The sequence below is a fragment of the Chelonoidis abingdonii genome, chromosome 1 (genome assembly GCF_003597395.2).
Source record: "Chelonoidis abingdonii isolate Lonesome George chromosome 1, CheloAbing_2.0, whole genome shotgun sequence".
Lineage (NCBI taxonomy): Eukaryota > Metazoa > Chordata > Testudines > Testudinidae > Chelonoidis > Chelonoidis abingdonii.
In genome coordinates this window covers 127202504-127229711 of record NC_133769.1, presented here as the reverse complement: position 1 = coordinate 127229711, position 27208 = coordinate 127202504, and the positions used below count along the sequence as shown (strand labels likewise).

General features: G+C 43.1%; 1 protein-coding gene across 1 annotated transcript in view; it reads right to left on the bottom strand.

The window, feature by feature from the left end:
* ST8SIA1 (ST8 alpha-N-acetyl-neuraminide alpha-2,8-sialyltransferase 1) overlaps nt 1–27208 on the bottom strand; it is a 187622-nt gene that overhangs the window by 94608 nt on the left and 65806 nt on the right. Inside the window, exon 2 of the mRNA XM_032798337.2 lies at nt 25512–25656. Within this exon, the coding sequence (XP_032654228.1) occupies nt 25512–25656 (145 nt within the window). The remainder of the gene's footprint in view (nt 1–25511; nt 25657–27208) is intronic.

The following is a 27208-nucleotide window of genomic DNA, read 5'->3' as shown; positions in this document are numbered from 1 at the left end:
CTATTTGCATGAGGTGAATTTGTTTTGCAATAATTGCATGCATTAACTGCAATTGATGGGCCTGTAAATAAGCAATTGAATCATATGATTTTATATAATATTACAGTATTATAAGACTGTATAGAGTGAGGTTTCTTCTGAAAGCTAATGGTACTTGTGATTAATATCATTGTGAAATGTATGTATTAACCTTATACAAGAAGTTACGGATATTCACTGATATTAGGCTGTACAATCTGTACCGGAGGGAATGTCAGGCTGTCTACCTGTCTCTCTATAAATTAAGCATGGTATGACTTGAAATAATGGAAGCTCCATTCACACAGAAGTCAGCAGTGGGAAGGGAAGACAACTGGAAGGGAAAAGCACCATGAGGTCATCATGCCTCTTGAAACAAAGTCGCTGAACTTTAGAAGATATGAGCAAAGAGAAGCTCTGTAGCATTCATCACTAGACAGACCCAAGAAGCCAGAGCTCTTGCAAAGAGAGAAAGATGAGCCCTTCAACCAAGGTGGGGAAGGGCGCTGAAGTCTCTGGAACTGAACATAGTTGAGAAACCTGTTTAGGTAAAGATCTTTCACCCAAAAAGGGAAGCTAGCACTTTGTATTTTTGTGGAAGGTCCTGACTGAGAAAAGTCAGCTATGGCTGGGAAGAAGAATGACTGGCTAGATAAATCATTTTGAACAAAGCCTTTATCTTGCTGGATTAAGTTTTAGACTTTCAGATGCTTGTTTTCACTTTTATTTGTTTATAAGCTTTTCTGACTTTATTCATTTTTCTTAGGTTAAGTGATGCTATGTCCTATTGTTAATACATTTACTATAAACTGACTCAGTGCTGTTAAAGGAAGAGTGTATTTACCCCCAATTAAGTTTTGTCTCTTTACTGGAGCAATGAACCTTATTATTTCTCTGAGCTGTCCAGGAGATGGCTGGACACTTCAGGGCTCCCTGTTTTGGGGAAATTCAGAATTAGCCGGGTGTTGGTTACAACCAACAAGGCTAGTGGGGTTGTAGACAGACTGCTAGGGTCAGAGCTGCTGAACCAGGGCAGTCTAAGCACACAGACACTTAGGATGTGATCCGCATGCTTATAGGCTGGAGTGAGTGGCCAAGATTGGGATGTACAGTAGCAAAGCATTGTGAGGCACCCAGGGTTACAGGGTAAGTGGTCACAACATCTCACTGGCCTGGATTGCCCCCCAAATGGCTGTCACAGTGGGTACTTCAGCTCCCTTACCCCCAACCCATATCATCTTAGTGCAGACATGAAATTGAAGTGCAGGGGTGGCTCTATGTTTTTTGCAGGAGGTCCGCTGGTCATGCAGATTCGACATTTGAAATGCTTACTGGGACCAGACAATCTTTGAAGAGGATAACTCATTTACCACAATAGAGGTTTTGTTAGCATTTCTTTTCTCCTCTCTCACATAGATTCACTGGGTGTTCATTGTTTATAAGAGAGCAGTATGACTGCTCAGAGCTCCGATATGAAACTGCAGAAAAACCTGAGTGTCCTGGATTACGTTGAAGTGTGAGCAAACAAGTATGTCATGTAGGAGACTACTATAGACCGACAGACAGCGGAATAGTGTGATGAGGCCTTCTTCCAGAAACTAGCAGAAGTTATGATCGAAAGCCCTGTTCCATGGAAGACTTAATCACTAGTCTTGCCGGGAAGCAAACAGTAGTGCACAGACAATCCAGAAGATTTTTGAAAGCTGTAGGGACATTTCCTTAGTCAAGTGCTGGAAACAAACTAGGGCAGAGCTCTTTCTGACGCTGCTGCTCATAAACAAAAGATTATAGGGAACAAAAGTGGAATGGGAACCTGGGAGCATGACCATGAGATGGTAGGTCTAGAAGATCCTACACAAGGAGAAAGGAGACAGCAGAATACAGACCCTGACGATCAGAAAAGACAAACTGACTCCCCAGGAACTGATGGCAGGATCCCTGGAATAATAACGTGAGAGAAAAGGAGTCCAGAGAGCTGCTGTATTTTAAAAGAATCCTATGAATGCAGGAACAACCAGCCCGATGGGTAGAAAGAATAGTAAAATATGGCAGCGACCACCTTGGCTAACAGTGGAAACTCTTGCTGATCTTAAACACAAAAAAAAGCTACAAGATAGTGAAGATGGACAATGACAGGAGGAGTATAAAATAAGCTTCAGCATCGCAGGAATGAAATCAGGAACAAATCACATTGATTTGCACGCTAGCAAGGTATGTTAGAATAACAAACAAGGTTTCCTTCAGTAACCTAGCAACAAGAAAAGTCAAGGAAAGTGTGGGCCCTTACTAATGAGGAGGCAACCCTAGTGACAAAGGATGGTTAAAAAGCTACAACGCTACTCAAATTATTTTGTCCTCGTCGTCACAAAGAACTCAGCTCCCAGACTGCCACTGCAGCACAGTAATGAGAAAGTGACCAGCCCTCTGTGGAGAAAGGGTGTTTAGAACTATTTGGAAAAACTCGAAGAGACAAGTCATGGGCCGATGCCACTGCAGTCCAAGAGTGCTAAAGGATCGTTGGGATGATCTGAGATCCTTCCTATTATCTTGAAAAACTCATGCGTGAAACGGGGAGGTCCCGATCGACTTGAAAAAGGCTACGTATCCCAAATCTTAAAAAAGGAAGAAGGAGGATCCGGGAAGTGCTACAACCCAGTCAGCCTCACTCAGCCCTGGAAAAAATCATGATTTAAGTACTCAAGGATATCAATTCTGAAACTTGAGAGATAGAAAGTGATCAGTGATCATCTATCATGGATTCACCAAGGGCAAGGTCTCTGACTATCTTATATCTGCTTCTATAAATACTGTCTTGCATGAGGGGAAAGCATGGGATGTTCTATTCCTTACTTAAGTAAAGCTTTGATAACGGTCTCCCACAGTATTCTATGCTATGCATATTAAATGCGAAAGTATCCTGGATATGAAGGGATAGAAAAGCTAGCTAGATTGTTCGACTCAATGGGTATGATCACGCTCTCTATGTCTAGTTGGCAGCTTTCAACTGATGCGCCCATGATCGGTGCGCGCGGTTTTTGTCAATATCTCATATCTGAATCTGGAGGATCTCGGGACTCTATGCTCTATAAGTTGCAGATGAAACTAAAAACTTGAGGACAGTGGTAGATACGCTGGAAGTAGGATGAGAACAGAGGGACTAACCAAATTAGAGACTCGCGGGGCCAAAAGAAACCTGATGGGTTTAAACAAGACAAGCTGCAGAGTCCTGCACTCAGGACCGAGAGAATCCCATCACTGTTACAGACTATGGACGGATGGCTAAGAATCATGTTCTGCAGAAAATGGATCTAGGTTACAGTGACAGAAGCTGGATATAAGTCAGCAGGTGCCGGCTTGTTCCAAGAAGGCTAGTGGCATTTTGGCTGTATAATTAGGGCATTCAGCAGATCAAGCATTATCATTCTCCTCTTGACTATTGGTCTGCCGGCTATCTGGAGATAGTGTCCAGTTTTGGCCCCATCACGACAAGAAGGATGTTGAAAAATTAGAAAGAATCCAACAGAGGGCAAGAAAAATAGATTAGGTGCTAGAGCAACATTTTATGATGGAGATGCTGACGAACTGGGATTGTTTAGGTCTCAGAAGAGAGAATGATGGGGGATTTGATGCTGCTTTCAGTTACCTGAAAGGGGGTTCCAAAGAGGATGGATCTAGACTGTTCTCAGTGGTACCTGATGACAGAACAAGGAGTAATGGTCTCAAGTTGCAGTAGGGGAGGTTTGGGTTGGATATTAGGAAAAACTTTTTCACTAGGAGGGTGGTGAAGCACTGGAACTGGTTACCTAGGAAGATGGTGGAATCATCTCCTTGCTTAGAGGTTTTTAAGGTCACGCTTGACAAGTCCTGGCTGGGATGATTTAGTTGGGAATTGGTCCTGCTTTGAGCAGGGGGTCAGACTAAATGACCTCCTGAGGTCCCTTCTAACCCTGATATTCTATGATTCTATGATTCTTAATCACTCCCTGTATAGAAAATCCTCTTGGGTTCTGCTTTGACTTTGGATTTGAGCCCTGCCTTACAGGCTAAAAGAGTGCATTTTTCATTTGGGTACACTTAGTCAAGTTATCTTAACAATTCTGTAAAGTCCCATCAAGATGCAGGCTAATACAACTGAAAAGCACACTTTTTGCCCATCAAGATGGAGCCTGAGAAACTAACCTACACATCCATGGTAGAATTTTTGGATAGATGCTCAATGAGAAGGTACTATGGGTGAAATCCTGGCCCTTCTGAAATCAGAGTTTTGCCACTGACTTTGGTGGGGCGAGAATTTCATATGTTTCTTGTAGTACAGCATTACTGCTAATCTTCATACAGTGTTTCCATTCGGTTAATAATGATATAACATCAATATTTTCTTGCTCAATGAATACAAGGAATTCTCATGGAACACACTAAAAATATAGGTGGTGTTAACATGCTACTCATTCACAGCAAGAAAGAGAGAAAGAGGGGAATGGCTGTTCTCTTTCTTGGAAGTCTGCTTGCCACCAAGGAGAAGGGGTTTGTAGTTCTCTCTTTTTCCCCTGAGGCACTGAAAGTGTTACAAACACTTTTCAATTGTCGCTAGAGATTTATAAGCTTATAACTGTGCAACAATACGCTGCATTTGGATTTTAATGTCCGTAAATTGCTTAGAGATGTTAGTCTAGAAGATAATGTAGTAGTATAAAGCATTATTTACCTTTGCTTTTCTATTTCTTCTGTATGGCACAAAGATTAAAATCCCTGTAGTGGATTTGTGTGGCATACATCTGGCATTTGAGTGTACACTCTTTTCACCCAGACTCTCATATTAAACCTAACCCTGCCTCTTTAATTGTAGCACTGTGCTTGTCTCAATAAATTGTATTGTGCGTAAACCAAGCCTTACTGTTAGAGAAAAGGAAGTAAGAAAAACTAATTGACTTTGGATTAAGGAGGAAGAAGATGATGGGCATTCTCCCATTACACCTGTAGGGCCCTGCAAAGAATTACCTATGTTAATCATTTGATGGCTTACCCCAATATTGCAAGCCATGCTTCCATTCAGTAAGTCCAATGGAATATTCATAGACAAATAACTGTGTTAATAATGTCAAATTGCCTGGTGCTCTATCATGCCCTTCCAGAACACTGACTTCAGCTAAGCTCAAACCCTCTGAAAATAGAAAGGAATACAATGTTACTGTACATGCCAGTGCAACCTTAATTCTGCCACCCTGGAGCTGGCAATAGCCATTGGGAATTGTACGCATGCGTTCCAGCTATGTACATTGTATTAGATATAGCTGTATGGAATGGTGAGGGGATTCATTGGAGAAGTTTGGCAGAGTATTGATAATATAAGAAGATTGGTGGGAGGCAACACTGCCCCTACAGGTAGCTCAGAACTCCACTTCCTATCCTTTCTCCCATGCATGTGATCAAAGGAAAGAGGTGTGTATATATCTTGAAGGATCCAGTATTCCTCATTTTGGCCCTGAGTTCTGTAGGTTTCATCAGCACTGGTGCATGGGGTCTCTTTGCCATGAAAACTTTCAGAAGTGAGGTGTGATATGAGTGGTCTGTGGCTTTAGTGATGGATAAATGAAAGCATAGTGTTAGATGGAATCCTCTGCATAAGGATGGAGGGGTAAAATGAAGTGAAGAGGTTGTAAAGTCTAGCAGATGTGATGATGTTCCCATGGTCATGGGTCAGTGGTTAAGTGTAGGACAGATGTAGGTAGTTTTTGTTCAGTTTGCCTCACCTAAACACAAGTTTTGCCTAACCAAAGAGAATACGTTCAAATTTGTTCTACAGTGGTCACGTGCTCTATTATCTTATGGCTGTGCTGGGTCATCGCTGAGTATTGGCAGAATTAGGGTTACGCTGGCACATACCTTAACACTGGATTTTCTGCACCATAAGAATGAAATGTTATGTCAGCGCAACAGTGTCTAACATCAGTGTATGAGGGCGTATGGTGCTTTTTATTTTTGACAGTAATTTTTAGCCCTAACTGTGGGCCAGAAAAAGGCCAGGCTATTAGATAACTTTGTAAATGGTATTTTCTGGGAGCTGTATCTCAGGATTATGTACTGAGGTTGACCATACTTGTCTCTATTGTCTTCCTAATAGGAAGAATATATGTAGGAACTGTGGTAGGTGGGTTAAGAATTTTGCTCTTTCATTGAATAAAGTATATTGGCCCTTAAAAGAGCCATTTTTCATGCCATGATGTTCAGATGATAAACTATTGATCACGTTACTTAAAAGAGACCCTTTGATTTCTAAAGAAAAAATCCTATGGTCCCCTCTTTAATAAATGAACACACCGTCTGCATACAAATGGCTAGGCCCCCCAACTTGGAGTAACTCTGTGCCATACACTAAACACTTTTCTTCCTGTCAGGAAACCTCCAATCTCACAGTTAACATTTCTCCAGCTTTTATTAATTCCTGCCATATACTGCTCCAGTGATTATTCCTATGCTCAGCCAAATCAGACCAGAAAACAAAACCCACCACTACTCCTAGGCACAAATATATGATGCTGTCCAAATCTGTCTTTATGGCTTTAATGAGCTGTACTCTTTGGTAACAACCCACACTATTTCCTCCTGAGTTAATGGCTGTTAGCTCAGTGCCCCTAATGTGAGCACTTAGACTTTGAAAAGTGATAAAAATTAATCCAATACATGCCATCTCACTTGATTCAAAAGATCTTGTGACCAGAAATTTCCATATCATGCTCTATACTTTGCTGCTCTGCAAAGTTCTTCAACCACATGATCCAGGAGTCCCCCAGAATCCAGACATTTCAAATACTGGTTGTGCACGTTTCTCTTCAGTGTCCTATCATCTCCCGAGTTCAAGTTGCATGGGCACTCACTCTCACAGCTGAACCTTAACTTTCTGGAAATACGTTTATACTACATACTGTCAACACAGCTACTGAACTGACAACTCCAGCCCTCCCAAATGCTGTTGCCAAAATTCACCAGCCAATCCCAAGGCTGGTATCTTTCCTCCTTTCAAAGACCAACTAATGGATCTGAGTGTATAAATTTTAAATACTTTTCAGAGTCCCTTTTAATCCATTTTTAGTAGTTGAATGTTTCAGAATGTTACAGCGCCTGTTCTTGTTAGAGTCCCTTGCTGTGCACTGTGGAGAGTTGCGGGGGGGGGGGGGGTTGTTTGTTTGTTTTTGCATGATCTCAATTATGAGAACTTCCTGGATCTAACAGTTGGAGCAGCCATCCACCGTGAAATGTCTCGACAGCATGGTGCACATCTGAGCAAGTTGCAGAGTTTTGAAAAGCACCAGTGCTTGCCTACACTGAACTTCCTTACAACTTTATTCTAGCAGTCCACCTCCAGATCTCATAGTGATTCACAGCAGAACCTCAAGCACTAGCATCAAGATGTCAACTGGCTATACAGTCAGGGCAATATTGTGGGATCTGGCTCATCTGCAGCATCAGTATCCAGATACTAAGTTCATTCTGTCCAGTATGATGGAGACTATCTACCACACCAGGGAAATAAATGCTGCAGCACTGAATTGGACAGGAGGCAAATCAATGCTATGCTTGCGGAGCATTTCAGCATGTGGCATGTCTGGCATGGAAGCACCACCACCAGGGACTCTCTAGTGTGTGAAGCAAGTGAAACTCAGCTCTTGGAGAAAGATGGGTTACTTCTTAGCTGGCATTCAGGATTTTGTTATCAAACCTGGATTGTTATTTTTTTTGTTAGTTCCCCCTCCCTCTGCCAGAGAAAAGGGGAGGCTGAATCACTCCACATCACTGATCCAATACACACCACTTCAGACATATTCACCCAATCCACTCTCCCAATATTTTGGCACCCATTCTGGAGACAATGTACCTGGCTTCCCCCGTCCGCCCCATTTCCCCTCCTGCAATCCCCACATATTTTCTCCTGGCACCTTAACAGCCTACAACACAGAACAGTAGGAAATCCCTGCACTGTCTCATGCTCATAATATACTCCAGCCATGAGCATTTCCTCACTGTTCTTAATGTCAGACCTCCTGTTTTCTGGCTTCTACATGCTGGAGCTAGGAAACCTGGCACAGATTACTATATCAGAGCACTAGCTAAGTGTAATACAACTGGAGGTGTGGGAACCATACTGGGAAACACTAGGGTTGCTGGAGAGTGAGAAAGATGCTGAGAAGCTAAATTACATTTAAATTACTGAATTCACAGAGCAATCTTCCTGTGGACCTATTATAAACACTCTGCTGATACAGCAGAATCTCAGAGTTATGAACACCTCAGGAAAATGGAGGTTGTGTATAACCCTGAAATGTTCATAACTCTGAACAAAAAGTTATGGCCACTGGCTTAATACAGCTTTGACACTTTGCTATGCAGAAGAAAAATGCTACTTTTCACCATCTTAATTTAAATGAAGCAAGCACAGAAACAGTTTCCTTAGCTTGTCAGATCTTTTTTTTAAAAAACTTTCCCTTTTTTAGTAGTTTACATTAACCACAGTAAATGTACTGTATTTGGTTGGGTTTTTGTTTTTTAGCCTCTGCTGCTGCTTGATTGCATACTTCTGTTTCCAAATGAGGTGTGGGGTCAACCAGTCAGTTCGTTACTGTATGCCAAAAATCCCCCCAACCCTGTGCTCAGCGATTGTGAGTGACTTTCCACCCAGATATTAAGTGTTCACTTTGGAGATCATGCACAAGACTTTGCAGGCAATAGTGTCATAACCCTAATCAAATAAAACTATCCAGCAACATTTCCTACCATTATCCTGGGGTTGATGGACCTGACTGAAGCCTGTGAGCCTGAGCCCCATCCTTGAGTGTAAACATCTCCTCTGGCAGCACTTACAAAGCCAGACAGATCCCCATGTGAGACTCTTCTCTATGTGTCTCTGTAACAGGTTGGGACTCACCACATGGCACCCCCCGCTGGTGACTCCAGGAATTAGCTCTGTCCAGCAGAGCACCCACTCCTGGTGGTGTCCCATCAGTCTTTCTGCCTTCCGTTGGTGTCTCTGGACCCACGTTGCTCCCTGCTCAGTGGTGTCCTCTTTGAGGCCACTGCCCTCCGGCAGTGCCCCTTAGTCCATCTGCACCCCCTTCCGGGGGTCAGTGATCAGCAGTCCCACACCCCAGCCAGCATGTCCAACCACCCTCTGAGTCCAATCCCTCTTGTCAGGGATCTGACATAGTACAATGGCCGCTCCCTACAGCCAATGGCTAGGTGTACTGCAAGGGAGGTAGGGGGGGACCCAGGCCCACCCTCTTCTCTGGGTCCCGTCCCAGGGACCCTCTGGCGGCAGCCTCGCTGTCCTTCTTCTCTCTCCTCGTCTTTCTGCTTCCCTGGGTCACTTCTCCTGAGGCCCCTTGCACCCACTAGGCCCTTCCTTTCAGGGCCTGCAGCCTGGCAGCTATGGGCTCAAGCTCTCTAGCCTCTCCAAGCCTGGCCAGCATTGGACGGTCTGCTGTGCTAGTCTCCACCCTTGGAGACTGACCTTCCCCTGTTGAAGGCCTGGAACAGACAGCCTGCTCCCTTCCTTGGCAGCCTTTATATATGGCTGAGCCTGGCCCTGATTGGGTCCCTTCAATCTGGGCCCTGATCGGCTCCTCATAAGCCCTTTTCTGATTGGCTCCCTGTCTGCGCAGGCCCTGGCCTGCCGCAGCCCACTCTCACAGGGAGTGGGGCAGTCCGCCCCACTACTGTCTCCCAGCCTAGCACCGGCGGCTGCACTAGCCCCAAACTCTTCCACTTTGTAAACATGTCCACATCCCCAAGAAGAAGACTCCACCTATCACAGCCACCAGGTGAACTACCTCTCCCCCCACTCACAAAGAAAGAGGCCACTGCTCAAGATCTTGGAAACAGATTATTACAAAGCAGCTGACAAATTGTCTGTCATTGAAGAGATGTCCTTTGGTCACCATGAAAAGCCATTCTACAATCATAGCTGCTGGACAGTATGTAGCCTTCCCTGCACCAGTAGAAGTTCAAATATCTGCAGCTCCAATCCAGACTAATACTACTGTCTGTCCAGCCACAGTACAGACTACAGGAATTACAGTGAGTATTGAACAAACCAGGAAACCAAAATCTCCTAGGTTGATTTCCACGAGAGACGGTCTCTTTTAAGAGCCACCACATTTCGCCTGGAAAAAGCTGGTTTTTGAATACTTCCAGCCTGTGGGATTCCCTCTTACAATAGTCCTCTCCACAAACCACTCACAGTAACTACAGCAAACAATAATTGCCCCAGCACAGCATTACTAACAAGGTAGCTGCAGCTTCCCCCCATGCTAACTGTCTCACACATACTACCTCATAGAATTTTTTACTTTAATCCAGATATAAGCCCCCCTTTTTCATTCTCGTATTGCTCATCAGCCCTTTGGAGCAATGTAGAAAAGTGTCTCTGAGTGTACGAACATGGCACCATGTAGCTTTACAGAAACTAAATATAGAACTACACCAAGCAGAGGTTGGCCATACACACTGCAGCCTGAGACCTGTGTTGGATCAGCACTTATACATTTCTATTACCAAAAAAATTGGTTACAGATAAAATACAACTCTATACATCATGATCTCTCTTGACTGTGTATGGAAAAAGACCACCTGCACTTTTGCTGTAGAGATGCCAAAGACTGCATTGCTGCTGAACCATGTCCCTCATCTTTTCTCCTCTCATTATGCATGCTTTTCTCACTAGCACTCTCCTTTCAGTCTAATGTAAAACTGGTTGTAGACTGTGTCTTTGGCTAGCTAACTAGGGGGAGTATCCAATCTGTGACATGTCCAGTGCCCTCTCTCAGAAGCTATAAAAAGCAAAGGCCACATGTCACTCCTCACATTGCAGCCATTAGAACTCTCAGATTCACTTGTAAATGTCCAGAGGAAATTTCCAAGTGGATACAGGGCCAGCTCTAGGCACAATTTCAGAGGCTGCACTCCAGCCACCTTTTTTTTGTTGTTTTTTTGCTTCGGCAGTTGTGCTCTCGCTCGTGGTGCTGGTAGATAGCCTGATGCCAGCCTTGTTAGCAGGAGCTATAAGGCTGGGAGGAAATCAGTGCAGGGGGGCGGGGAGACCAGGAGGGGAAGATCAGGCTCAGAGAAAGGTGGGAGTCTCCTAGTCTGTTGCTGACCAGGCCTGTGGTAGGCCCAGCTGTGGTAAAAAGCCTGTATATAGTTGGAAACTGGTGGTGGGGACCAGATTGCAAATCAGAGCACAGGTGTTGCATCAGTCTGAACTGTCTCTGAGTCTCTGAAAAGAGGGGAAGAAGGGCTGGACCAGAGGGGCATGGCATGCGTCTCGTTACACCTTCACTAACACCTCCATAGCCAAAAGAAACCTTCACAACCATTTTGGAGTCTACAAAAACAGATAGACTAAAGCACACAAAGTGTTTGACACATTTGTAACATAGTGTGGCCCTGAAAGACCTACCCTACCTATGGTCCAGACACAATGCCTAACTCATCTGTGCCTCTCCCTCACATCCTCCACCACCTCACTCCTGTGTGAAATAGAGAGGATGTGTGGGGGTGGTTTGTTTTAGGCGGGAACCATAGTCTCCTTGGGTGCTCTGGGGCTCAGGCACCTACCAAAAAAAATAAGGGGGTGCTCACAACCACAGGACCATATTAATCTTTTGTAGGCCCTGGTGCCCGGACCATTGCCCTGTCCCCGCTCTGCCCTGAGGCCCAGACCCTGCTTGGCCTCTACGTCCTGAGGCCCCACCCACCACTTTCATGGGGACACAGAGGCCAGGTCTACACTGCGACTTTAAATCGGTTTAATGGCCGATATACCGATTTAACGCTGTATCCGTTCACACGACGTCGTCATTAATATCGAGTTAAACGGCTCCTTAAATCGATTTCGGAAACTCCTCCAAACGAGAGGAGTAGCGCTAAATTCGAGAGTGATAACTCGATTAGGGTTCATGTGGACGGAAACGACGTTATTGGCCTCCGGCGGCATCCCAGAGTGCAGCACTGACCGTCTGGACAGCAATCTGAACTCGGATGCAGCGGGCAGGTAACAGGAAAAGCCCGGCGAACTTTTGAATTACATTTACTGCTTGCCCAGCGTGGAGCTCTGATCAGCACGGCTGGCGATGCAGTTGTGAAATCGAAAAGAGCTCCAGCATAGACCGTACGGGAGATACTAGGTCTGATCGCTGTATGGGAGACAAATCTGTTATCCAGCTCCGTTACAGAACACGAAATGCCAAAGCGTTTGAATAAAAAACTCCAGGATACACAGCGCTGTGTGACAAGCATAACGCGGAAGCCAGAGATCAAATGGACGCTCATGAAGGGAGGGAGGGGTACTGAGGACTCCAGCTTATCCACAGTCCACAGCCTCTGAAAATATTTGCATCTTGGCTGAGCTCCCATGTCTGTAGGTTCAAACACAGTGTCTGGCGGTTCAGGGAAAGCTCCTCAGTTTATTTCCCCCACCACCCATGTGAAAAAAAAAGGAAAGATTGCTGTGCTATGCGTCTTGCTCATGCACTCGCGCGAAAAAAGCGCCAAGGGTTGTCTGCTGCCTTCACAAAAGGGAGGGGTGAGGCTGTACCCAGCACCACCCGGGCAGTGTTTTCTGCCCATCAGGCACTGTGCTCTCAACCGAAGTGGAACTATGGATAGCGAGGACAGCTACCCACAGTGCACCGCTCCTGAAATCGATGGTAGCTTTGGACCATGGACGCAAACAATCGATTTCGGGATCCCACTGTGGACGCGCTAAACCGATTTTATTAGATCTGTTTTGTAATATCGGTTTAAGCTCATTCGAAATAATCGTGCAGTGTAGACGTACCCAGAGAGGCGCACCCATCGGCAAAAATGAAAGTCAGCATCTGTGGTGGGAATGCTACATAAGGAGTGGATGTATGTTGAAGGAGGAGAGGGAAGCTGCATTATTCCTGACAGTGGCACACTTTGAGGACATAAGCTGATCTCCACATATCTGAGGACTTCCCTGCAGTACAAGATTTGAATGTACAGTCAATGAGTATAACTGGAGTTCAGTCTCTAGAGGGCACCACACGAAGCTATTCCATGACTGTGACATCAAATGGGCTTCCACAGAGTCTTCCCCATCTCAAAGTGCAGCACTGTTTCACTTTGATGACTCAGTGCTTGCTATGTTCCCATATTTGCTTTGGAAACTTTGGTTTGGGAAATTCCTCACCGTCAAGTTTGTTTGCCCACTGCTAAGGCACCACACACAGCATCGCAGTATTCAGAGCCATAGTGTAGCTTGAAGTACCCATAGAGCCTTCTAAACTAGCTGTGCTACTGGAAGCTACTTCCCAAACCATGTAAAAACACCACTCAAAGTAGCAACATGCCCAGCAATCATTTGCGTGCGTTACCTTGTTGAAAACAGTGGGCTTTCTGTCTTAGCTGTACTACTCAGGGCATATTGCGCAAAAGTATGAACCCCGGCCCCTTGACAAAGGGAGATTGTCATAAGTCTATTGATCACCCACAGAATTCAGTCAATGGTAGGGTTTGAATTCACAGTGTGTAGTTGGGGCTCAGGTTCAGTGACAACAGTACGCCCCCTTGAGCCCTTTGGACCTCATATGGCTGAACACTCACATTTCAATCTCTTTGGTGCATGAGTTTGGGCACATTCCATTTCAGAAAGCTAAACTCCTCTATCAACTTTTTCAGTATTTCCTCCCTCAAAAGGCAGTAGATGCATTGCAGTAGCTGAGATAAATGTCAAGCAAGCAACATTCATTGGGGATGATTCAAGGCAGAATTTTAGCCTCAACTGTGAGCAAAAAAAAAAAGATTATAAGAACTGGTTGATTTTGTAAAGTGCTATGAGGTTTTGGGGGGGGGAGGAGGGGGCTTTCATCTCAGTGAGCACTTGAGGAAATGACCCCAAAATTGAGCCATTAACCCTATCCCACCTTCCCTGCATCATAGCAAATTTTAAGACCATTCTAATAAGCTTGCAGTTTTAAGAGGACTGAGAAAGTACTGCTCAACATTAACTATAGCAGAGTGTGCCCTCCACTACAAGAAATCTAGCCTGACAGAGCTGATCACAATGCCCCCATATTTCTTACTTTCTCATTATTGATCAGTACCCCCCACAATCTGAAAGTTAAGCCACCTGACCACCTCCAGGACTCCACATACCAGATCTTCTCCATCACTCATGAAGTAAAAGGAAAGGAAACTTTGCATCTACCAAAACAGGGCCTCTAAAGTGTTCAGGAGTGAATCTCAAAGCACATTCCAAAACACTGTACGCACAACAGCATTCAAGGGAGTGGGTGGCTCAGGGGATTCATTATTATAAACTCAAGGCTATTTAGGTTTTAATCCAGCACGGACTGGTAACAGGGATGGGACTGATCTCCAGTATTTAGAATGCTGAGAGCATCATGAGCTGTCTAGTAAATGCATCAACACTGCAGAAACACCAAACACTTATGGTTACTTCTGTTACATAGGAAAGAAAACGATCAACACAAGTCACTCTCCATAATTGCTTTTCAAATCTACATTACACACAACAGAACATGGTGTTGTGGGCATAGGATTAAAGCTATCATTCTTTGTTTTTTGGCCAAGTTTACACTTTTCAGTGTAATCCCCTCTTTCCTCCTCTCCTCCCTCCCTGCTCCGATGCACATCTCCGCCACCTCTATTGCATTTGGAAAGATCAATATCTATTTATGTATTTACATTAACTGAGTTAAACCAAATTTGTCATTTGCATTGTTGCAGATAAATTCCAGAACAGGAGTAAACAAATACACTATGACAAAGCGGGTCATCTGACTAGATTTTACAAGCCTAATCAAAACAACGCATACAAGGATTTTGATCAACCAATACTCCCACTCTCACCCCTAGTGTAGCCTGGATTTGAGGGTTTTCTGCTTTATGAACCGCAACTTTATGAACAACAACGATCTTATGAATGACCAGTTATACGAACCATTTTTCTGCCACAGAATGTGACTTCAATCCTTCAGCCAACATTTGAGCGGCTGCACGGGTGTGACAGTGCCATAGACACCAATGACATCATGGACCACAAGTCTGACCAGGACTCTGAGAATGGGGAGATGTCTTTGGAAAGCCAGGATCTCTTCCCTGCATAAGGGCCTTTGTCCTTTCTCCTATCCAACTGTTCTGTAAAAGGCTTCATAATTAATGTCCATAGTGATCTTGGGAGCAAAAGTTCCATTTTTCATCAGAGAAAGCAGACATGAGTTTTGAAAGATCCTAATGTCAAGAAACTTTCCAGACCACCACACATTAATATTAATGAACCTGCCATGGTGAAAGCTAGGACTATAACTGAGTTTAAAAGAGAACTGGATAAATTCATGGAGGTTAAGTCCATTAATGGCCAGGATGGGGTAAGGAATGGTGTCTCTAGACTCTGTTTGTCAGAGGGTGGAGATGGATGGCAGGAGAAAATTAATTTGATCATTACCTGTTAGGTTCAATATCTCTGGGGCACCTGGCATTGGCCACTGTCGGTAGACATGACACTGGGCTAGATGGACCTTTGGTTTGACCCAGTGCGGCCGTTCTTAAGTTCTTATCTCTAGCAAATATTTCCTGGCCTGTAGATTATTCACAACAGTCAATATTCAAAACTCAAGCATGTGTTTTGATTGGACATAGAAGTTGCATGGTAAGTTTTTGTTCCCTGATTGAACAGACATTCTGAGCATCATATTTATGGTGTGAAAACTTGTTTGGGGGAGTTTAACATTCTCTTTCTGCAAATCTCTGTAAAAGTGGGCTTTTTTCCAGTCACTGGCCTCAAAGCAGACTACTTCTAATTCACTTTTGTCCCTTAGAGTTTTGAGTTATATCTCAGCTATTTCCTTGAGCTGAACCAAGTTTCCTTAATCTTTCAAAAAACTCCTGTCAGAGAGTAAAAAATATATTGCCAGTCACCTTTCAGTCCAGTCAAACAATAAAGAGCAGGAAATGCCAGCTACCCCTTACTACATACAGCTTCATCCCTAACAGAGGGTTCCTCAGTTCCTCCAGAATCTAACAAGCATTTTCTCGTCCCAAGTTCTGTGGGTTCCTTTGATTTGTGATGGATTAGGCCGTGGCTCTTACTGAAAGTGTCCTGCCCCTAAGGAGAGCCCCTTTCTTCTGAGAGACAAGTCTTATCTGCTGGAATATTCCTGAATCCCTGTGATTTAACCCCTGTTATGGCAATCTGCATGCAGGGTTTATACTCTTCCTCATACTCTTGCAGTTAATGTCCACCTGGAGTTACCTCACAATCCTCTGCAGATATTACTAACTGAAATAACTTTGCATCAGTACCAAATTTCAACAGCTTTCTCTTAACTACCTTCTCTAAGGTATCAGAAATATTAAAGAAAACAGATCCCAGTGCCAAAACCCCACCATTAACTTCTCAACTGCTCTGTTTCCTATAATTTTTATAACCTGCTTTCCATTCATGACAACAGTTTCATCCCTTAGCTTGTCACCACATGGGAGTTTATCAAAGGCTTTTTGAAAATCCCAATGCTTTATGTCTCTTGAGTCGCCATTATCTACTAACTTTTTCAAAGAAACAAGTTAGATATCTTCTGTGGTGGAAAACCACTACAGAAGAGGACTACAGCTGTACCCTCCAGAAAATGCACTGGTGTGACCTGATCAAGTTATGCTAACATCCATCCTCACTGATAGTATGCATGTTACCTATTCTGTCTCAGATAACTCCTGTGTCTTCACATTAAAATTCAGGCAAACAGTATGAATTAATTTCTTTAAAGGTGAACTGAAATCTTTAAAAGATCCCTGGACCAACCATAACAGAACATACCACTGGATGTGCAAAGATCAGCAGCTACATCACAGAAAGAAAACTACATTTTAATGTACTTTTGTTTTCCTGGGGGTGGGAGGAAGCTGCATCCTCTCCCTTTGCACTGCAGAGATCCCACATAACTAAGCTGTCCCAGAATGCACTGTCTTAGTATCATCGGTATACTCTGTGATCAGCTCTGGAGCAGGGAGTCTGCTTGCCAGTCAGTTTTTCACTCAACAGTCCATGGATTGCTTAAAACTTAATATTTTTATTTTCTATTCCTCAGAGGGCACCTTGGCAGCAATCTGGAGTACAGCACAGGGAGTGTGCCTCAGTGCACAAGAGGAAGGCCAATGGTGGTGGATCAGGAGAGTGACCATAAGACCTGCTGTGGTCCTCTGTCCTGCCCAGAACAAACACACAGAGGGCCACTTCAGCTAATGGGCTAAAGTGTGGTAGCCTCAGAAGATCAGCCCTGCAACTGCTTGTTCTATGTGGGTCAGAATCCTGCCCATTCCTGCCCTCATCATCATCATCATCACAGAAGCCCAACCTCACTTTTTAGGCTACAGACTTGGCCAATAGTGAAAAAAGATTAGGTTAACATTTTCAGAAGTGGTCACTGGAAAATTTTCAACCAGCTCTAGGGATGAGTTGTCTACAGGTATTACAGGAAAGCAAACATTCTACCAAGCTAGGTAATACAATAATTTTTATATCAATGGCCTGAGAGCTTTTAAATTACATTTATATCAGTATCCACTACTGCTTAATTTTTATGCATTTTAATTTGTGTGCCTATGTACAATATATATGTATGTGTGTGTACATATAATCACTAAAAGTCAGTTTATTCTATTGCATCAAATATGGCAAGTTCCCTAATTGGGCTGTGAGTTAGTTCCTACTGCAAACCAATGACTGGGTCATGATTTGAGGAGTGAAGTCTTTTGCAAGCCCGGAATGGCTTAGCACAGCTGACGGATGGTGATGGAGTGTTTTTATTCATCGTGGAGGAAATATTTCTAAGATTATATCAACATAGCTGTGGTCCTTTACATTCCTGCTATATCCACTGAGCATTTCAGAGTATTACCCATACTTTATAAAGTGGTTTTTAAGCTTCTGATCACTTCTGAAAGGAATATTCATCTTTAGCTCACTAGCAACTGGCAAGCAATTTTCATAATAGATGTCATTCTTCAAAGTAGGGGTTTGAAGTATTTAGTCCAAGGTTTTGCCTGAAATATGAAGCTAGATAAATACTTTATTTATGAATTCACTCTAAATAAACCTTCCTAGGCTTTTAAGACCAGTGGGGTTTCATCTATAAAGGTTTATGAAATTCCTCTGTGGCAAAATGCACAGGGATAGCAAACCAAGTTACAAATGTTGCCAGAGTTGTGAGTTTTGTTCTTCTACATTTTCCTTTAGTTTTTCTTCCTCCTTTCACTTTATGGTATGCTTACTGAGTGAGACTGTACTTATTAATCATCTGTAGACTTGATAGGTAGATATCAAATTTGGTCAAAAAAATTCCAAAGAAATATTTTTTGCCAGAAATTGCTAATTCATAAAAATATTGCATGGAGATGATTTGATTTCAGCAGAATTCCAAAAGAACCAAGGCAGGGGTCCAATGGATCCCTGCCTGCCAGGGTTTCCATCAGCCTAGTTTCCTATTGGCTCACCTGCCTGAGTCCTCACTACCTTGGGTTTCCAGACTCCCAGCTCCTCAGCAGCTCATGTAGCCAGCTCTGGGGAGCTGGGAGCCCCAGTTCCCAAACTCACAGACCCTTAGCAATCCAAGCTCCAAGGGCTTCCTGGGACCATGGTTCCAGGCCTGTCAACTAAGCAGACTGCCCCATTGGCAAGGCTCCATTCTCATTGACAGAGAAATTTAAAATTTTACGTTTTCATTCTAAATCGTAACAGAACCAAATTTGAAAATATCTAAGTCTTCCCCAAAAAGGAATGGCCTTTCTCTACCCAGCTCTGGTAGATATATGTTTAAAATCAACATGGCTATCTTTTTTTAAATGTTAAAAAAAAGAGTGATTGTTACAAAATTAGCATTTTTTTAAATGAAGAAAGCTGTGAAGATTCAGCACAGTTTAGAAGGCTTAACAATGCAAAATGGTTCACATTCAAGCTGCTCACACCATTATTGACAGAAGCAAGAATGTCTAAAACCAAGCTGACCTATCCAGAAATATATCGGTGCCTTGAAGAGAATCTCTAAAAATCAAACTGACATAGCCAGGAATGTATTGATGTCTTAATTTGAATCCATAGCAATTTACAATATCTCTGCACCAAAGAATGACAGAAGTCAATATAATAAACTGTCTCTCTAAAAAATACAATTTGTTTATTAATCCAGTAAAATATGTAACAACCTTAGATCAATGTTACAAATTCTATGGACATTTAGAATTCAATATGTATTTTTCCTTTTTACCCCAACATATTTTCCAGACAAAAACAAAATAAATCTTAACAAACAGCAAACTAACAAAAAAAAATCAAATCGAAGGAGCCTGTTAGGCATTTTTCAAATCACATAGTGAGCTGTGCTTTGTATTTTGTAATTTAACAGTAGAGTCCCAGAAAAGAGAGTTGCCAAGAAGTGAATGACTGGTAAGTAGAAGTCGGCACTGAGGATGAAATCTGGCCCCCTTAAATCAATGGAAGTTTTGCCATTGATTTCAATACAGTCAAGATTTCACTGTAAGTCTTTATGGAGAAAACTAACCATTTCATATTATATTTACTAACTTCATCCTATTTCAAATACACCCATCCATTCTGGTTACAAATACAAAATTTATCAATAACAAAACCATAGACAGTATGATGAGGCCAAAGTCCCAAAATGAATTACCCCTAACCAAAACTCTCTCCTCACCTCATTCCATCAATCTATCCCTCTCCACCAGAAAACAAAAACAAAACAAAAACAAACACAACTGGCACAACAGAGAAGTTTTGTAGTGTGACCATTAGTGTGTTAAGGCCAGATTCTGATACTGTGGATCAACTTTACTCAGGATGAATAGCTCCTTATTCCACAGGAAGTCCCATTAACTTCAGTGCAACTATTTGTGGAGCAAGGTGTTTACTAACTACAGTAAGTGACACACAATTTGGCTCTTTGACTCTGTAGAATCAGCAGGGGAACCAGAATTCAATACGTATTTGCAGAATTCTTCAGCAAGTCCTGAGGCTGAAGGCCTCATACACTGATAGTGCCCTACCTCCAACAGAAATGAGGAGGTGGCCCCAAAAGGATCCCAGTGAAAAAAGTAATTACACACAGAAGGTCATAGGACCAGGAGCAACTGGAGGAAAAGAGGATTTCTGAGCGAAGTAGAGTAGGGTGTTCCTTTGGCAATCTGAGTTATCAAGCTAATATCTAAGAGAATCTGGAGGCACTGGTTGATGGCCAGGCTCTCGCAAATGAAATCCCAGGGTTCAACTCACAAACAACACAGGCCTCTATCCAGAAAAGTACTTACACATGTGTTTCAGTCTTAGGCCTGGTCTACATTATGAGTTTATGTCGAATTTAGCAGCGTTAAATCAAATTAACCCTGCACCCGTCCACACAATGAAGCCATTTACTTTGACATAAAAGGCTCTTAAAACTGATTTCTGTACTCCTTCCCGAAGAGGGGATTAGCACTGAAATCGATATCACCAGTTCGAATTAGGGTTAGTATGAATGCAATTTGACGGTATTGGCCTCCGAGAGCTACCCCACAGTGCGCCATTGTGACCGCTCTGGACAGCACTTTCAACTCAGATGCACTGTCCAGTTAGACAGGAAAAGCCCCCACAAACTTTTGAATTTCATTTCCTGTTTGCCCAGCATGGAGAGCTGATCAGCACAGGTAACCATGCAGTCTGAGAGTCGGAAAAGAGCTCCAGCATGGACCATACAGGAGGTACTGGATCTGATCACTGTATGGGGAGACGATTCCATGCTAGCAGAACTACGTTCCAAAAGACGAAATGCCAAAACATTTGAAAAAATCTCAAAGGACATGATGGAGAGATGCCACAACAAGGACTCTACGCAGTGCCATGTGAAAGTTGAGCTCAGACAAGCATACCAGAAAGCCAAAGAAGCAAACAGACGCTCTGGGGCAGACCTGCAGATATGCTGCTTCTACACTGAGCTGCATGCAATTCTGGGGGGGGGCCGCCACCACTACCTCACCCCGACCATGGATTCCGAGGAGGGTGTAATCTCACCCATGCCTGAGGATTCTGCGGACAGGGAAGATGAGGAGGAGGACAAGGACGAGGACGACCTTGAGGAGAGGACACAGCACACTTTTCTCCCCAACAGCCAGGATCTTTTTCTCATCATGATTGAAATACCCTCCCAACCCTCCTAAAGCAGTATCCTGGACCATGAAGCCGGAGAAGGGACCTCTGGTAAGCATACCTTTGAATATATAATACATGGTTTAAAAGTAAGTGTTTTTTAATGATTAATTTGCCCTGAGGACTTGGGATGCATATGTGACCAGTACAGCTACTGGAAAAGTCTGTTAACATGTCTGGAGATGGAGCGGAAATCCTCCAGGGACATCTCCATAAGGCTCTCCTGGAGGCACAGCCTTTGCAGAAAGTTTCTGGAGAGAACCAGCCACATGGTGGGGGGAGGAGTAAAGTGATCATCCCAGAGAACTGGATGGGTGGGAGGTTACTTTGGTTTCTGCTGCTGCATGTTAACATGAAAACCGCAGTGCTCAACGGGCTTTGCTTGTCTGTATAGGAAAGGAGGGTGCTGCTTTTATGAAGGCTGCAGAAGCCTAAAGACAATGGCTTACCATGGCCGCATGCAAGCCAAATTCTGTTGCCTGGCCCTGCGTCTGTGATCTCTTAACACCAAAGCTGCAGGCACTCAATATAAAAGATGCAAAACGAGACCTTGTACCGAAATCACGTGCTATGTAATATGAATAGTGTTGTTCACCGTGGAAGAGTATACCCATTGTTCTGTAAAATGTATCTTTTAAAATACTTCTCTCTTTTTTTTCCCTCCTGCAGCTGCAAATTTTTTAAGTCTCCCTCCTCCGTCCCGAGGGATACAGGTGTCCCTGTCAGATAAGGCGGCGAAAAAAACGCACGTGCAATGAAATGTTCTGAGATCATGCAGTCGACCCGCAATGAAACAGCTCATCTGAATGACTGGAAGGACACAGTATCACAGTTCAGCAAAGTGGTCAATGACCGTGAGGACAGGAGGGACGACTGAGATGAAAGGTGGTGGCAGGAAGATCAGAGGAGGTAGGATGCAATGCTGGGGCTACTGCAGGATCAAATGGACATGCTCCCGCATCTGGTGGAGCTTCAGGAATGGCAGCAGGATCACAGAGTACTGCTGCAGCTCCTGTTTAACTGCCCTTCCCCGTCCCCAAGTTCCATAGCCTCCTCACCCAGACGCCCAAGAACGTGGAGCGGGGAGGCTCCGGGGACCAAACCACTCCACCCCAGTGGACAGCACAAGCAACAGAAGGCTGGCATTCAACAAGTTTTGAAGTGGCCTTTTCCTTCCCTCCTCCCCTCGTCCCACACCCCACCTGGGCTACCTTGTCAGTTATCTCCCTATTTTTATAATCAATTAATAAAGAATACATAGTTTTTAAACAATCATGACTTTATTTCCTTTGCAAGCAAGCTGTGTCTCTGGGGAGGGACGACTTACGACATGGCTTACAGGGAAGTAAAATCAACAAAGGGGATGGCTTTGCATCCAAGAGAAACACAAACAACTGTCACACAGAATGGCCCCCTCAAGGATTGAACTCAAAACCCTGGGTTTAGCAGGCTGTTGATTTCACAGAGGGAGGGAGGAAGCAAATGAATACAAAACAAATCTGGTCTATTTCTTGTTTTGATCCACTCCTTCTATCTTTTACATCTTAGGTTGGCAGCAGAAGGTGCAGTAGTACTGCTAGCCATCGTCATCTCCTGGGTGCTTGGCAGCAGACAGTGCAGTACGACTGCAAGCCCTCATCATCTCCTGGATGCTTGGCAGAAGATGGGAATGACCTGGCTGAGTCATTCCCATGTCTGCCCAGGTGCCCCGACTGACCTCACGGAGGTCGGCTAAAAGAAAACCCAGGAGTACGATGACGATGGCTACCAGGCGTAACGCACTGTCTGCTGCCAAAAGGCAATGAGCTGCTGCTGTGTAGGAATGCAGTCCAAAGTCTGCTAGCACCCAGCAGACATACGCCGATGGTCAGCTGTGCAGGCTCCATGCTTGCTGTGGTATGGCGTCTGCACAGGTAACCCAGGAAAAAAGGTGTGAAATGATTGTCTGCCGTTGCTTTCACGGAGGGAAGGAGGGACGGAGGGAGGGAGAGGGGGGGCCTGAGAACATGTACCCAGAACCATGTGCAACAATGTGTTTTGCCCCATTAGGCATTGGGATCTCAACCCAGAATTCCAATGGGCGGGGGAGACTGTGGGAACTATGGGATAGCTATGGGATAACTACTCACAGTGCCTCAGCACTATGGACGCACACCTCCAATTAATGTGCTTAGTGTGAACGCCTGCACTCGACTTTATACAATCTGTTGCCAAAAATCGAATTCTGTAAAATTGGAGTAATTCCGTAGTGTAGACATACCCTCAGTGACTTCAGTGGGATTACTCACATACATAAAATTAAGCACATTTAACTGTGCTGCTGGATCATGCTTAGCTCAGAAAGTTCATAGAGCCCTAGCTCCAAATGTATCATTCTAATTAATCCAAAGGGGTTGTTAATCCCTTTTGTACCATTTAAAACAGAAATTTTTACTCAGCAGTTTAGTAAATTCCTCCATCATTTGTCACCATAATAAAATGAGATCAATTAAAAAAAATATTTGACCATGGAACATTTTGGCACTTCAGTATTAGTATTACTTAAGTGGAAAGAAAGATCCCTAGGGTTTCATTTACACTGGAACTCAATTTATCAATACACATTTTTCATAAGAGAATAAAAATCAGTTGCCAAATTTTGTAATGCAGAAATCTAAGCTGCAGCTGCAAAACACAATACATGTAAACCTATTATACTTGCAAACCCCATGTTTGTGCTTATAAGCATTAGGTAGGTGCACAAATACCCAATTTGGAAATCCAAGTGCCTGTTTTTTATGGCTCATTTATTTACTGTTGGGTTGTGTGTGCCCACCTGCTCCACTATCTGGAAACTGTGCTCCAATTGTCCTTAATAATAGCATCTGGTGACAGTAGGCTAGTTGTTTATGGCCCAATCTTGCAGTCCATAGGACCTGAATGACAATTTTGCTTTCTTAGGGAATCCAGGATTAAGCCCTTGAAAATAAGTAGCCAAAATAACTTTTTTTATAACTACATCGTGGACCATCTGCTATACTCTAGCTACGTCTTCACTACCCGCCGTATCGGCGGGTAGCAATCGATTGCTTGGGGATCGATATATCGCGTCTCATCTAGACGCGATATATCGATCCCCGAACGCGCTTATATCGATTCCGGAACTCCACCAACCCCAACGGAGTTGCGGAATCGACAGAGGGAGCCGCGGACATTGATCCCCCACGCCGTGAGGATGGTAGTAATTCGATCTTAGATACTTCGACTTCAGCTACGTTATTCACGTAGCTGAAGTTGCGTATCTAAGATCGATTTTCCCCTGTAGTGTAGACCAGCCCTCAGTCAAACTGATGACAATCTAAAGTAACATCAAGTTCAGAATTTGGAAGAATTGAGGTGTTACTCCAGATTTAGACCCATGTAACTCAGAGCAGAATCTAGCCCATCATATATATTTTTGGGTCTTTTAATTTAAATGCTATGGACTAAACTCATCAATAATGTAAATAGGCGAAATTCCAATGACTTTAACGGAACTGCTCCTGTTAACACTAGCTGTGAATCTGGGTCTAAATATTATAGGCCAGAAGCGTTCCTTTTGGAGGATGGGGGGAACAAAAGTCTTGAGCCAAAAGTATTGGCAAATCTCTGCGTGCTGTATAAGCAAGAAGAACTTTACAATTCTTCACTGTATATTTTGTAGTATTGCCAACCCCTGTGATTTTATCACTAGTCTTGTCATATTTGAGGTTTCATTTAAAGCTCCAGCTTCTGGAAATGTGAGAATTTCAGCCTTTATTTATTTAATGTATGTTCCTAGCCCTCGTGATTAAATAGAAAAGGTTGAAAATATAACCTGAATGCTCCCTGAAGGCTCAAAACCCAATAGGAAAATAAAAGGTTCTGAAACATTTATTTTTTAAAATATCATATTTTTTATGTTAATCTCATGATCATTTGGGTCCTGACTCATGATTTGTAAACTTTTGGGGTGGGCAATACTGAGAAGTGGTCACGGGAGGAATTCAAACTATAGATACCCCCTGATACTTGAAACTATGGATAATCTTCCTGCTGTATATACATTTGGGGGATGGGGGCGGGAAACAGAGATTTGCAATGCCTCTGGCTAAATAAAGGATTACAAGAAAACATTTATCATGAAGAAGTGAAGCTACAGATTACTCCTTACAACTAGCCTTTCAGCCAGCCTGATTTAACATATACAGTTTTATTGTCTGGAGAAGAAATAGAGGGCTAAAATGAAAAGAACACGACAGTTACTGACCTGTGGGAAAAGGGAGTAAGTTGCATTGTCAATAGTGACAGAATGTAAAAATTCCCCATCAAACCAGAGGTTCTTTCCCAGCGGAGAGTTCTGTTTTGTCATAGCAAAGAGCTGACCAGGGTCACAACAATCTTTCAGCTGTTTCCTAATAAAGAGAGAAAGGAAGAAATGTATTAATTAGGGCTCAGTTATGGAAATCTCATAGTGATGCTTCCCATCTTACTTGAATCTCCACTCAGCTGAGACTATGTAGATACTGTCAAGTCAAGCTTCTACATAGTAATAAAGAGCCAAACAACAGCAGATTTCTATTCTGAATATTGGTTTGATAAATTTCATAGAATATCAGGGTTGGAAGGGACCTCAGAAGATCATCTAGTCCATCGTTTTAATTTTTATTTTTTTTAATAAAAAAGGGAACAGTTTTTAGGAAAAAATATGCCCATTTTCAACTAGTTCTAATTAGTAAACATAAAAACCACAGGTCTCTAGTACCCTTTTAAGAGTCACATGCATGGAAATTAAAGAAGCAGTTTTTAAAACTATAATTTAATTACATAAACAATAAAACATTGTATTTAACCTTTATTACCAGGCCTATAAAAACCTCACAAATGAATACTCCCAAACTTTGGGGAAGTTGAGACCCAACTCCTAATTTATCAGTTCAGGTTTATTTCTAGTTAGTATAAATCCTTGTGCTACTTTCACAGCTCCTACAACCTGATTGAAGTCCAACTTGGATAATTGCATTCTGCTATATTATATATGCCATGTAGTTTTAATGGGATCGGGCATTCTCCTTTCCTCTCCTATAAATTGTTGTATCATTGTGCACTATTAAACAAATGTTGTGTTCCACCCAAGAGGCAGCTGGGTTTTTATGAAAGGATAAGGTTTCCTATGTACGGTATATGGGCCCAATTCTGAAAGTGCCATAAAGAGTAATCCTTACTGATAGGATTGGAGGATTACTCCCATGAGGCAGGCTGTCCAGTATTGGTGCCACAGTTTGCAATACTGTTGTTGGGCACTTTGAGCAGAACCGATGTCACAAAATTGCACATCAGAGCAGGATCTGCTGGCGTGGGCTTCTCTGCATTGAAGCAGACAGGCAGAGAGCTCTAATTTCTGTTCTAATTAGATTGTAAAGTCTTCGGGGTAGAGACTTTCTCTTAGAGGAACTAGCACAACGAGACTCAATCTCAGTTGAGACCTTTAAGAGCTGCTATATTACAAAAAATAATAGGCCAGAGCCTGCCATTCTCATCTTCAGTGGAAATCTGGCCTGAGTGCCAACTGCAATTAGAATAGATATATTCATCAGTGAAAACCAGCTATGAAATGTTTTCTACCCATTGGCCAGATCTTCACCTAGTGTAAACTGATGTAGTTCCATTGCCTTCAATAGAGCTACACTGATTTATACCAGCTGAGGAGCTGGCCTTCATAGACATTTTTCCTCACCATTTGAATACAGTCATGTATATAAAGTAGTTTCTGTAGGATTCATCTTCCCAAAAGAACTGCTGTTGTTGTGTATCTTGTTAGAACTGGAAGACCAGAAAAATGCTAGCTATGTTGCATATGTTATTAAAGCCTTCCGTTCTTATTATCTTGTTCGGTACACAAGAAATTACCCATCCCTCTGCCAACACCGTGTCTTGACTATAACTAAGCATTGTGTTGTAACAAAA